This window comes from Orbicella faveolata, unplaced genomic scaffold (genome assembly GCF_042242905.1).
Source record: "Orbicella faveolata isolate gen_17 unplaced genomic scaffold, um_ofav_v1 contig_24, whole genome shotgun sequence".
In the NCBI taxonomy this organism is placed as follows: Eukaryota; Metazoa; Cnidaria; class Anthozoa; order Scleractinia; family Merulinidae; genus Orbicella; species Orbicella faveolata.
In genome coordinates, this window is record NW_028301552.1 from 15,478,710 (window position 1) to 15,492,500 (window position 13,791).

The 13,791-nt window shown below is 40.3% G+C and overlaps 1 protein-coding gene across 1 annotated transcript in view; it reads right to left on the minus strand.

The window, feature by feature from the left end:
• Positions 1-1,365: 1,365 nt before the first annotated feature.
• Positions 1,366-13,791, minus strand: part of LOC149110586 (pecanex-like protein 1) — a 17,590-nt gene continuing 5,164 nt past the window's right edge. The window contains exons 2-7 of the mRNA XM_089291293.1: positions 6,960-7,190; positions 5,877-5,980; positions 4,857-5,004; positions 4,195-4,346; positions 3,486-3,564; positions 1,366-2,593 (exon numbers count right to left, since the gene is read on the minus strand). Coding sequence (XP_089147419.1) covers positions 1,715-2,593; positions 3,486-3,564; positions 4,195-4,346; positions 4,857-5,004; positions 5,877-5,980; positions 6,960-7,190 — 1,593 coding nt within the window. The 3' untranslated portion in view covers positions 1,366-1,714. The remainder of the gene's footprint in view (positions 2,594-3,485; positions 3,565-4,194; positions 4,347-4,856; positions 5,005-5,876; positions 5,981-6,959; positions 7,191-13,791) is intronic.

The following is a 13,791-nucleotide window of genomic DNA, read 5'->3' on the forward strand; positions in this document are numbered from 1 at the left end:
GTAAGACGACGCCCTCTATTCTAGGGCCCTGTATCCTGACAACCCTACAAGTGCTATCTTGTCAGTCCTAAATGTTATCTGATGTCGACTGATGACCATCTGAAGACCGGCAAAGGTCTCCCATCTCGGCTTACTGAATGCTGTTTGAACCACATTTCACGATGGCAATCGTGCAAGTCTACTCTGTTAAGGACAGACTTACATCAAATAATACACGCTGTTCAGAGCAGCGAGGCCAAAACGCATCCCCTGTCAGGCGGCACCACACCGTATAGGCCAAATAGGAGAGTACCCCTCAGGTAACTCATCTTTGCTCCAGTTTTTGTGCGATTCTTTTCTTCCCTCGTGATTTGCACTACTGGCTTTACGACCCATAGTGGTTTGTAGTTTTAACTACAATCAAAATTTCAACTGAAACTACAATCGTGTGAAAGGCCAAGACACTTTACGGAAAATGCCTCTTGTTCAATGTTCGAGAGCTGGTCTTGATTGCAAAGCTGGTGAAAATATACACTCGTTAAGTCGCTTTTTGTAAACACGATGACCTCGTCATCGCTTAATATAATTAACATTTATTCTTCTACGTACAAATGATGCTTTTGATATTTACAGTTTAAGTTTAGCTACAGCTAACGTCACACGTTTCATCACCAATTAGGTTTGTTCAGGTTTACAATGTCATTTACATGTCATTGTTTGCAGATGAATTATTAAATTGCGAAAGCCGTCAAAAAATTTTAACCTGTGCAGTCAAAGATTCCAGCACTGTTGTGTTTCAAACACAACTGATGGCAAAACTGTTGTAGCAAAACGATGCAAGCGCAGCAAGAGAGAGCAATTAGCTATTCCTATATGCTGGAATAAAAAAGAGAAAGTTCCTGAAGTATTAAAGTGTTGTTACTGAAACTGTCATCACTGAACCCTGGAGTCAAAAGACAAATAGGCCCTTTGCAGCTGGGGTCACGTGACCAAATTTTTCCTAAAAAATTTTTGTATTATGGGCTATAACTAAAAAAATGCCAGAAATGGAAAGAGCGCATCGAAAATACCAAAATGGCCAAGTTTGAGGCCCCAGGAAAAAACGAGTAAGTTTATACCATAGTTTGAATTTTCGGAAAATTTAGAGGATTCGTATGGAAAATGTTGCTGGAGGGCAAGGTCTTGCTCTCCAGCAACATTTTCCCATACAAATCTTCTTATTCTTTCAAAAATTCAGACCATCATAAAATCTCATTCTCTGATGATGGGGGCCTCAAACTTGGCCATTTTGATATTTTCGACATGCTTTTTCCATTTCTGGCATTCGTTAAGTTATAGCCCATAATTTTATGAAAAATAGGTCACGTGATGGCTTAGCTGCAAAGGGCCTATTCTCATTACCCGTCTTCATACATTTCGTATAACATTGGGTGGGAGAATATCAGATCAGTTTTGTCTTGGTTATCAGTTGCTATGTTCTCAAACCCTGCATGCTTGTCTTGTGTTGGTATTTTAGGGAGAAATCAGCTGCTGATGTCAGACAGACTAACCAAGATGGCTACCAAGGGCCTGACTATATATATATCAGACCAGTTTTGCCTTGGGTATCAGTTGCTATGTTCTCAACTCTTGGATGCTTGCCTTGTATTGGTATTTTAAAATTAAGGAGAAGTCAGGTGTTGACATCAGTCACAGAACCTGACTAAACTTGTTTTCAGATCAAGAAATTTGGGATTTAGACTTCAATTCCAGCATCTATCACTTCAGCCTCAGCTATGGGCACAAACTTGTCATCAATTTTAACCAAAACGATCGGTCGATCTACATGGCTCCTCCTGGCGGGATCCCTGTGGCACGGTGTCCAGCGATGTACCACAGTCCCTTCAACACCCTCAACTGGGTTCCAGTCCTTCCAATACGATCTCCCGCCTCGCTCTCGCATGAGTTCCGAAGGCCACTGAACATCAATTCTTCGCCCCAGGTTAATACTATCATATACTTGCCCGCGGTCAATAATCCGTACACGTTGGGTTAAGCCCTCTGCAGCCGCGGCCTCAGGGCTCTGGAGCTGAGGCGTTTGGTGCTGAGCTATGTTCACAGATAACGTGCTGGGTCTCTTAGAGCCCGAGCTTGCAGTAGATCTTTGACTTGTACGTAACCCAGGTTGGCCCCTGTTGAACGAGGAACTTGGAGTGGACCTACGGGTGCTTATATAAATGGGGCCCTCGCGAAAACTCGTGCAACGCTCTGCAAAAGTTGGCCCTATAGAAACGTCCGGCACTGTACCATCCGGAAGATCCCCTCCACTTTGGCAACTGGCCCCACAGCGCATGCGTATGCGATGCCATAAATGGCCGAGACAACCAGCTATACCGTTGAAACTTAAGGGACCGCCGACAACTCGAGCGAGTTGAGTATTAGAGTCTGCATACGATGTTGTGAGTGGTGACACATATATAGGATATCCTATCGGCTGGTCGCATGAGGAGTTAATAATGTTTCGTAGCGCCTGCTTAGCGTTCTGAATCGAGCCATGCTCCGGATTCCGGTTCCTGAGAAAGATCAGTTCTTGAAGCTGCCCCGCCCACAAACCTCGAACACACTCGCGATTGACCTGGAAACCAAGGGAAAGAAATCGATATTCACGTCTTGTCAAAAGCAGAGACTGATTAACTTATTACTTGACATATGAGGTTAAGCATAATTTGGAATTTAACGGTATAAGGTAAGGCTTATGGTTAGGGGAATAGCTATCTGCAGGTGAAACAATGGAAGGAAAACTTTATTAACTAGTAATAAGTAGTATTGATAATAGAAGCAAAATTTCAAAGGAGAGTAACTTGCAAGCTTTGTGTCTAAAAAGCCTTTGGGCTCAGATGATAATTTCCACTTACACCAATGCATTTTGGATTGCAAAAGCCAAATCGAAAATACACAAGAGTGACTTTGTTTGAGAGCGTTCTACTCGAATTACGGGAAAAAAAAGCCAAAAAAGATGACCATTATCTTTCCAGATGCGCCGTCTGTGATCTCCCATAAGCGGACACTACTGAAACGGACACTTTCTTCAGGCCTCAAGTTTCTCCGCTGAAGCCTTGGCCAAACGGACTCGCAAGTAGACGCAAGTAGAAAACTTGGGTCTACTTGCGCCTCCGTTTGGCCAGGCCTTGCGTGCACCTGCGTTGACTTGCGAGGTCTTGGGCCCACTTTGGTCGAGATCAAATTTGCACGAAGTCAACGCAAGTTGGGTGACGTCCATTCGTTGTTATAGTAACCTATTAGCCAATAAAATACAGGATATGTTTGCGTAATGGTTACATTTTGGCCGCGCGGGACTGAGTCCGTAGCCTTGAAATGGGTTTTTTGGGCGACTTGCGTGTACTTGGGAGGAAACAACGGAAGTCTGTACAGAAGTTCAACTAGCGGCTTCTTGCGGCTGCTTGCGATTACATGCGAGTCCATTTGGCCAGGGCTTTAGGGAAGTTAAACTGTGTTTCACTACTCACTTTTACAACCCTGAAACTCAGATATCTTTTGTTGAGCATGATGACCTTGTACTCGTCTGTGCCATCATCAAACACATGTCTGAAATACAAAAACAAAAACAATACAGAATAAGGGTCTGTTCATCAGTCATGTTGTGTTGTTTTGAAAGTAGATGACTGGAACAAAACAAATCGCACCCTGGACGGAATCGTATTCGATTCCCCAGGCGTAACAGTTGTACATTAAGGTCGGGACACACTGAGGGACAACAAGCGGGGACAAGTTGCAGCGACAGTTTTCTCCACGTGACACGCCCGTTTTTGTGAAAAAGGTCTGTTGCAGGGACAACATTCCTCCCCGCAAGATATTGCATGAAATTCAGCTGGTTTGAATTCGTGGATTATGATGCAAGGACAAAATGACCTCAATTCTCAATGCCGCTTCGTGTGCACTGCTCTTGTGAATTGTTCCCGCTACAACATAGAAATGAGCTGGCCACATCCGCCTCGTGTGCAAAAGCTTACGTACTGTCCCTGCAACAGGTGCCCTAGGTGTACACTCAAAGGGGCTTGTCCCCGCTTCACTTCCCCAAGTGGGGATGTTTGACAAATTTGCCACATACATGCTTTGTTGGGATAGAGAACCACTGAAATCTATCTCTTCCTCTGGAAAGGGACAGCTAAGAGAGTCTTTTCAAAGCGCTATTTTACGCATGGTCTTACACCTGACCTGAGGGCCAACAAGGATGGAGTATTAGCAAGCACAGCCTGCCGCCATTTTGGATCTCCTTCATGCGAGATCACCATGCTTTGTTCGTGAGATGAGATGGCATCGTAAAGGACTGACATTTCCTCGTACTCATCAGGGAAGGTGAAGTGATCCTTGAAAATGAGAGAAAATGCAATTAAAAACACAAATATAAGATAAATAAGAATGAGACGAAACAAGACAAGAAATGCCAAGTTAATATGAAGACACTCGAAAACATAAACACTTCTAAGTGTTAAAATACGAAAAGATAAAATTCAAACAAAATAAAAATTAAATCAAAATTAAATTAAAATGTTAAAACATTTTTTGTGCTTTTCTGTTGATTATCCAGTGAAGGTCATTCATACACATAAAAGGATTGGTGTTTTTAAAATATGCCAAATCCTTTTCGTTTACTTGAAAGCCCTCATTGGATAACAAAAAACATCTTCATAATTCCAATGCCTTCACTGTCTTCTTAGCTGGTGAGAAAAAACTGCCCTTTCAGTGCCTTAGATACAGGACCATTTTCTACGTTTACATTTCCCTCTCAATACAAGTTTGTGTTTAGCCACTCGATGCACATGCCACATCCGGGTATTTTGTAGAAGCAGTTTAGTTGCGCCCGCAACATTTCGTACCTGATGTAGTTTTAGTGACATGCGCACTCCAGGTGCGACGACTTTTCGTAGAAGATCCATGTCAGCAAACACCCACTCATCCTTGGGGTCGGTGATTCGGAAATCTCCTTTGAACAGAGCGTGCAAACCGTACAAAAACGATTCCAGGCTGGTGAGAAGTAAGGAGAGGTTATCATTTAAATGTTATTGTATGGCATTATGGATCGAGCGAGAGGTCCGTATTAGGAAGATACAATCGAGTTCTTTTCTAGCACGTTTATGAATCGAGACGCAGGCGAGGTGCACAGACTTTGAACGACAACAAAAAAAAACAAAACCAATATTCTCCAACACCGAACAAATGAGCTAGTGCAATAAAGTGTTTATTTCAATGGCTCTTTTTAATTTGCTGGTAAATTATAAAATTAACTGATGCGTCTCCGCGATCCATTCTTGGTAAACGCACACGCAAAACTAAAGTATTTATTTATGTTTTTCAGGTCGCTGTCACTGAAGTTTAACCCAAATTGTCTGCCAAATATGAGGGAAAAAAGGTTTTTACTTAACAAATTGTTTCCTTTTGCTTTTGAAAAAGTAATTCGCCGCCGAAACTAATTCATTAACGCTCCATCTTAGAGGTCCGTATTGCAAAATTCAGAACGTACAGGGACACCAGTTTCCCATGTAATAAATCAAACATAATTTCTCCTTAGTTATTTTCATAAACTTCTATACAGTTTAGGTGGGAGAATTTGATAGTACATCGAGATCATATAAGTGGTTGATCTGGCCCTAGTTATACGAAGGCTGAAACAGCGCTATCCACTGGATAAATCTCTATCCAATGGATAAGTGTAACAAAACAAACCACGCTATCCGCTGGATAGTGATTTACCCGGTGGATGGTCATAAGTGTTATCCACCTTTTGAACAACTCAGCCTAGTCGTTTTGTTATTGTTACTTGCATGAATGGCAACGTATTGATATGGTTATGAGAAATAACATACGGATCATTTGTGAACTAAATAAGGTTTAACCACCTGGCAAACTGTGGATGTGACGCTGTTCCCAGTGCTCGTCTCGCCAGAAGACACAAAGCAAAACACAGAGTGACCAGAAAGGAGTCTCTTTCACACTCGATAGGCTGAAACAATGGAAACACTTGTGAGGAAGTTCCACAGTTAACTGTAAACGGTTTAAACCCACGAGTATTAGTAGTAGTGTGATCGTCTTGGCGAGGTTAGTTCTGAAAAGAACTGTTGTTGTCGGTGACTAACACCAGCAAGTCACCAACAACGGTTCTTTTCAGGATTACCCTCACCCAGACGATTACACTATACGAACTACAGTTAACTGTGACAAGGATCTATAAAGGAGAACTAGCTCTAATTTTTCGATTCTCCAGAAACCTTTTTCACTTTCTCTCACAACGTTAACACAGGAGACCGGCATGCCAAGATCTTTGTTAGAAGGTCTGTCACCTGCACATTCCTTTGCTTTGCGCTCGTACACTAACCATTAGCAAGTTGTCGAGACAGAAGCTAACACTAGCGTGTTTTTCGCACGGTCAAGGCACAAAAAGCGAACAAAAACATACGAGGCATTTTTTCAGGCTTCATATCCACCCCTCCACCAACTATGTTCGAACTCAAGGCTATTGCCGCAGTGATACTCTCTTCCATCATTCTACATGTTACAGCTCCCCTTGATCAAAGCTTAATAGTTTAAGGAGCTCAGTCACGGTATTTTGACTTATTTTGGTCACATGCAAAATTACCTTTACCTTGAAATAATAATTTACTGAGATAGGAAAACACCAAAGAGATAATAATAAACCATAACTGAAGAAACAAGGATGGTTAAGGATGGAGAAGATTAACACGGATTACAAACGAGGAACTTGAAAAAATGTAGACTAAACATTTCAAGATGCGCAAACCGTGACGTAGCTCCTTTGACACTAAGGTAAAAAACAAGATGAACGAGGTAACTTTCATATTCCTACGCTTGGACCTAAAATAGCTTGCTAATGTAAGGACATATCAATAAAGACAGCTTGATTCTTTGAGGTAACTTCCATTGCATTATAGTTCCAATTGAACTGTAATCATTTCAGTACTTACCGGGTCCTTGCGTAAAGCGCAGTACTGAATCCAAGCTAGGTAACAGTTTAGATAACTAGTTTTGGAGATGCCGCCATGCCGGAGATCATAATCCTCGTCAATATTGTGATAAAACGTGCGATCGATATCCACGTACTGCGGATCATGTACTGACGTCAGCTGCTCTCGTAACAGGTCACTGCGTAACCACTGATCCAGTTTGGGTGACTTCACCGCGTAAAAAATAACAGACTGCGATGGGAAAGAAAGTAAAATTAAGAGTCCTTATCCATAAAAATGGAAAATAAATCGGCAAGGGTCGAAAATTCAATTTCGCTCATATTTTCATGGTAGATGGGCGAGGACATGACAAAAACTACTGGATAGTTTTTTTGGCAAAGTATCCTTTTATTTCAAAAATTACCAAATTCCGTTAAAATCGTCATTTGACGCACCATTTTATCAAGCAAGTTTGATAGCCTCGCATGCAACACCACATCATTCTTCCGTCTTTAAAACACTCAAATATTTTTGTGCAATGTTTAAATGTGTACTGGGTTGATTTTAGGGAATGTTGCATTGTCTTTTTGGGTGCAAAATAATTAAATTTCGAAGACATGTATTTTATTCACTTAAAAGTACTTCGTGAATATAATTAATTTTCACCATGTGCGAAACCTTCAAATGGATTAAGCTTCTGGTGGTTGAATTGCAGAAGGATGGTCTACAGATTCCTGTAAAAATTTCTTTGGGCAAATGATTGTGAGCGACGCGAGAGCTTTTCAAAGTACGTCAAAAATGCAAATATTTGACCATCCGTCGTCAAATTTCAATTTACGGGTTAGACGTATATTTTAGCATGCGCCACATGACTTGACCTATAATAAGCTGAAATAGACACAGAGCTGATAATTTCGAAATGTTCTAACCTCATTTGCTGCTAAAAGGCAGGTCCAAAGCCGATTTGACGTGTTTCTCTCACCATTCGTTGCACATGAAGCAGAAGATTGCTTTTGTATGGCAAGCCGTTTGTAGCAAAATTCAATCCTTGCAATATATGTTTAATCCTTTAAGTAATGGTTTTATTTAAACATATAAAAAGGCATTCAATCCAATGACAAATAAAATTTTTGGTTCAATTCAATCTTTTAATTTTCATGATTCAATCCAATACCTGGAATATTGATTCAATCCAATACCTGAAATATTGATTCAATCCAATACCTGGAATATTGATTCAATCCAATACCTGAAATATTGATTCAATCCAATACCTGGAATATTGATTCAATCCAATACCTGGAATATTGATTCAATCCAATACCTGAAATATTGATTCAATCCAATACCCCTCGAATATTGATGCAATCCAATACCTCGAATATTGATTCAATCCAATACCTCGAATAATGATTCAATCCAATACCTCGAATATTGATGCAATCCACCTCGAATATTGATGCAATCTTCCTGGGCCGAGAGCGGCCAACAGGAACGAGAGTAACTGAGCGCTAGAGAGCACTGAAAACATGGCAGGCGAAGGAGAACTAGATTTAGAAGTCAAGTTTCCTAAGTTTCTTGCAGACGTCTTGGATAAAACGGAAATAATTTTTGAGGATTTTGACTCAGAAGTTGCAGAAGCGCACGCCGAAGTTCTTGATCAAACCATTAGTCTGCTTAGGTAAATTAGGCATTGCTACAACCGAGACACAAGGGACACGGAGAATTTTGATTCCATTACTGTCGCTTTTGTAGATGTAAGTTAACCAATTTTTATGTGACAAACATATTTGTTTATTAAAAGCTGTGTGTGCTAGCTTTTTGTGGCAAATAACATAAACTGTGGCAAATTGTGCTACCACATTGGTCTTTAGTATTGTGCATATTTCTGCTGTCCAATCATTACTGGCACACTAAACTTTGAACTGTAAACAAAATTTTTGCTGTGCTATGTAGACAGTCAAACATTTTTCTCACAAAAACTGTTTGTGTAAACCTGGCTTTATGTTATTTTTGAAATAAGAACCTTTACATTTTACAAGACAGCAATCATTGAACATTGGGATGTGTTTTAAGTTTTTCAATGTTGTTGTCTCATGTTTTGCATTAGTTAACCCACCTGTGGTACTTCTTTCCTAAAAACGATGTTTTTCTTGATATTCTATGACAAACATTGCACTAATTTGTTGTGAATATTATCGGGTACCCAGGGCTCAAGGCTAACACTACTGCCTACTAGCCACACATTTCAGTTTTGAATAGTAGATTTTGCACTTTCACTAGCCATTGTGACAATCATGATGGAATGGAGTACTGGTCTACTGGATGAAAACAAAATTGAGAATTATCCTGAGAAAGTAAAACTGAAGAGGATAGAAACTAATGAAAACAGGGAATCTATGAGTGGATTTCACGGAAATAATTGCCTCAATAAGCATATAAACATTTAACTATTAAACGGAGATAAAAGAAAATGGTAACACTGTTAGAAGTACATCAGAGATTGAACATACCGGTAAGCATATTCAAGAAAAGCAGGATTCGTGTTTGTGAGAGTGAAATTTTCTTAGTGATTATTATTAACATTTTAGATGCAACAAGAAATGTCGAAGATTGACTACTCTTATAAAAAAGTCAGTGAAACTGTGTATTAGAAAAAAAACTGGTTGCCATACCACATGTGGCTTATCATATGATGCCGCCTGAAAACCCCCTTTCAAATGGAAAGTCATATGATAACAAATAAAATGTATGTATGTATGTATGTATGTATGTATGTAGGTAGGTAGGTAGGTAGGTAGGTAGGTAGGTAGGTAGGTAGGTACGTATGTATGTATGTATGTATGTATGTATGTATGGCTGGTGCAAAGTTAGTTTTGGCTAGTGACATGAGACCTGTTAGTAGCCATTACGCCATTGCACCAAGAATTTAGTCTTGTGTCCTGGGTACTTTTGAAAATAAGATAACAAATTAACGTTGCAACATTTTAACATCTGTTCTGATACGCACCTGAAAAATCTACAAGGCAGAGTAGTGCACATGGCAGTTATAAAATGCCCTGATTTCTGTTCAGTTTAGTTGTGTTGCTAGCTAGACGTTAGGCATTCTGTAATTCAAGCAGTTTCTGAGTTTTGTATATCAATGAAAAGAAAGATGAGAAAATAATTTACTTTATACAGGGTGAGGTTTTCTGTTGTGAATTGAGTTGCAAAAATACTTTAGTGGGGCCATAATCTCCTTTACCCAGCCCACACACATGTAGTATTATGCAACTGTCAGTTGCCCAAGTTTAACTGTCACAAGTTCTAGAGCCTCTTGGAAGATGTCTACTCCCATTTGACTTGATTCTCTTAAGGGATCTACCCTTTCCAATACAAATGACTGCACTGAATCATGTTGTCCCAGGTCAATTTCTTCAACTACAACATTGTTATCACTGTCCAATGGAGTTGGACCATCAGGATCATCACCATAGTATTCAAAATCATATAACCTTCCATTTGAAAGGGGGTTTTCAGGCTGCATCATATGATAAGCCACATTTGGTATGGCAACCGGCTTTTTTTCTGTTCTTACATTTTGGTGGTTGAAAGCTTTGGTGAACTGGCAAAGAGCTTGGTTTATCCTTGGTTGAGAAACTAAGTTTAAGGTGAAAAGATGCACTGAATTATCAGTGTCCAGGATGCCTGACAATTCCATACTATAAAAAGTGTAACAGTACAAGTGGGAAGCACAACGGAAAACATCCCTCCACAATCTTTCAGTTTGTTGGTTGTGTTGATGGCCCTGCAGTGAAGCTGCCCCTCTCCTCTCTTCTAACCTGCACCATTGTATCGCACACACCAACGTTTTCAACACCATGATATACTCGTACTCTCAAAGGCCAAAATTAGCCGTCTCTCTTAACGGCATCCAGAAACAATTCAAGAACTGTTTCTGCTTTATTGTTGGCACTACATTTCAAAAACGTTATTCTGCGAGGAAATCCGTCTATTCAGCCGTGAATTAGTATTTTCCATCGGATCAGAGACTGATGTCCATCCAGATGCCAAAGCGAATTTACGCACCCCATCTCAAGACAGTAATTTGGGGATCTAATTTTGTTAACGTTTCTCTTATTCTTCTCCGTTGAGCCCGTAACCCAATGGACTTAAAGAAACCTGCAGTGAAGTTATATCCAGTAGCACTCCCGTGGTTAGAAATGTACTCTTGACTGATTTCGGTTCCTCATCAGGTAAGCTGTCGAAACCCCTCATATCTTCTAAGCAATACCGTCTGTTACTCTTCTGTGAATTGTCCATCTCGAAACTCCAATCATCTCTGTTATCGTTGTCCAGATGAATCCGAGTCCTCAAAGTTTCTCAAGCACCTCAACAGGAATTTTAAGGACAAATTATTAGAAATTATTAGAAATGGTCTTCCATGATTTCCACTTTTTTCGCTTTCTATCGTAATGGATTGCGCAGTAAAAATTGACGGAGTAATAGCTCTGCGACGCAACACACTGAGCACATCTACAAAAGCAACAGTAATGGAATCAAAATTCTCCGTGTCTCTTGTGTCTCGGTTGTAGCAATGCCTCATTTACCTAAGCAGACTAATGGTTTGATCAAGAACTTCGGCGTGCGCTTCTGCAACTTCTGAGTCAAAATTCTCAAAAATTATTTCCGTTTTATCCAAGACGTCTGCAAGAAACTTAAGAAAATTGACTTCTAAATCTAGTTCTCCTTCGCCCGCCATGTTTTCAGTGCTCTCTAGTGCTCAGTTACTCTCGTTCCTGTTGGCCGCTCTCGGCCCAGGAAGATTGCATCAATATTCGAGGTGGATTGCATCAATATTCGAGGTATTGGATTGAATCATTATTCGAGGTATTGGATTGAATCAATATTCGAGGTATTGGATTGCATCAATATTCGAGGGGTATTGGATTGAATCAATATTTCAGGTATTGGATTGAATCAATATTCCAGGTATTGGATTGAATCAATATTCCAGGTATTGGATTGAATCAATATTTCAGGTATTGGATTGAATCAATATTCCTGGTATTGGATTGAATCATGAAAATTAAAAGATTGAATTGAACCAAAAATTTTATTTGCCATTGGATTGAATGCCTTTTTATATGTTTAAATAAAACCATTACTTAAAGGATTAAACATATATTGCAAGGATTGAATTTTGCTACAAACGGCTTGCCATACTTTTGTCTACATAACGTCCGATGTACATCGCCAACTGTCAACTGTCGAATACCATGAATCTGTGACCCTCTTTCGACACATATGATCACCACTGCATCTAAGTCAAAAACGGCTAAATCATTTGTAGATAGTTGCTTGCTTTGCACTACACCAAAATATTACGTTTGATCATCATGGTTTGATGGCTTGAATGCTTGCTTGCAGCCGTTCCTTGTTCGTCACGCAATGCTGTCATCCCATTTTAGGGGGTAGAGGCGGGGGTAGAGGCAGGGGTAGAGGTAGGACAATTTCTATCCTAATACGTAAGGCTCCATAACGCTTGGAACCACTGGGAACACACAATCGTGTCGAGTAGGAAGAGATTAAATTAGGAAATGAAAAGAATGAATAGTTTATTATTGCCCCTGTTGTTATCTTTTACTCGACCAGCGCTACCTACATGCCCTGCGTAATACTGTAACGCTAAACTCACACGGAGGTCTTTTCGCGCTGTACAATTATTTTTGGTTTACATATAATACAGTTGGCTACCCTCGAGGAAATGGGTGGTGACCGCTTAATGGGGCTAGATGTTGGTGTACCTTGGATATTTAATTTTTCACTATCGGGTCATAAATTTCTTGGTGAACATGGAGTCAATTCAAGACAATCATGATCGACGTGCATTTTAATTATCACTCGTCATACACCTTCAATTTCAGACTCTTATCTCCCGTCACCCTTTCCAAAACAAAGCTTTTAAATCTTGGGTGGCCGCTTAATAGTGGTAAAGACAATAATGAAACCCTTATCGGAACGACCAAATGGTGGCCGCGGAGTTAACCGGTCAATAGGTGTTTTATTTACAATATTTTACTGACAATAATTTTGGACTGTATTGACAACAGTCCTCTATTTTCTGTTACAAACATACCAATGCCTCGCCACTAAGCAAACAAAATACGCCAAATAAAATGGCATGGCCAGGGCTATTTACTCATGTAATTATATACTAATTAACAATTAGACCCGTAGCCCGCAAGGGCTACGGGTCAATAGCCCATGAGGCGAACCCGAAGGGGCTATTGACCCGTGGCCCTTGAGAGGCCCTGTTAGGGGGGGGTACCCATGTCCCCTGTCTGAATTTTGCCACCAGCCATGTCGGCATTTCGCAAGATTCCTATGTCGCCTGTCGGAATTTCGTCTCAGAGGAGTTGGGTCGGGAAATTTGACCTTGTTCGATTAAAACGAAGCTACACGTATAACACATCGTAATACCTTTGTTTGTTAAAAAAAACCGACACAGTGCTCTCAAGTCTCACGCATTGAGCATGAGGCTCATGCAAACGAATTCAATCTTGCGTTCTCACGCTGAAACTATTATTTCTCACGCATTGAAGGTTCCTTGCTGTTTTAGTCCAGTACATATATAATTAAGCATCTCTTTGGATATAATTTACTCCTTGTATGCTTTGCACTTACTTCGAACACTTTTCAGCACTAGGAATTCTTATGCAGAGCCAGCATTTCTCCGGTCAGTGGGTTTAATGATTACTTTAAGGTTACTTTTAAAGCATCACATTTCGACTCAGAATGAAGGAAAAGACTTCTTAGCTACATGTACTTCAATTTTTCGAAATTCTCTAAGGGACTGGGGGCATGCTGGGGG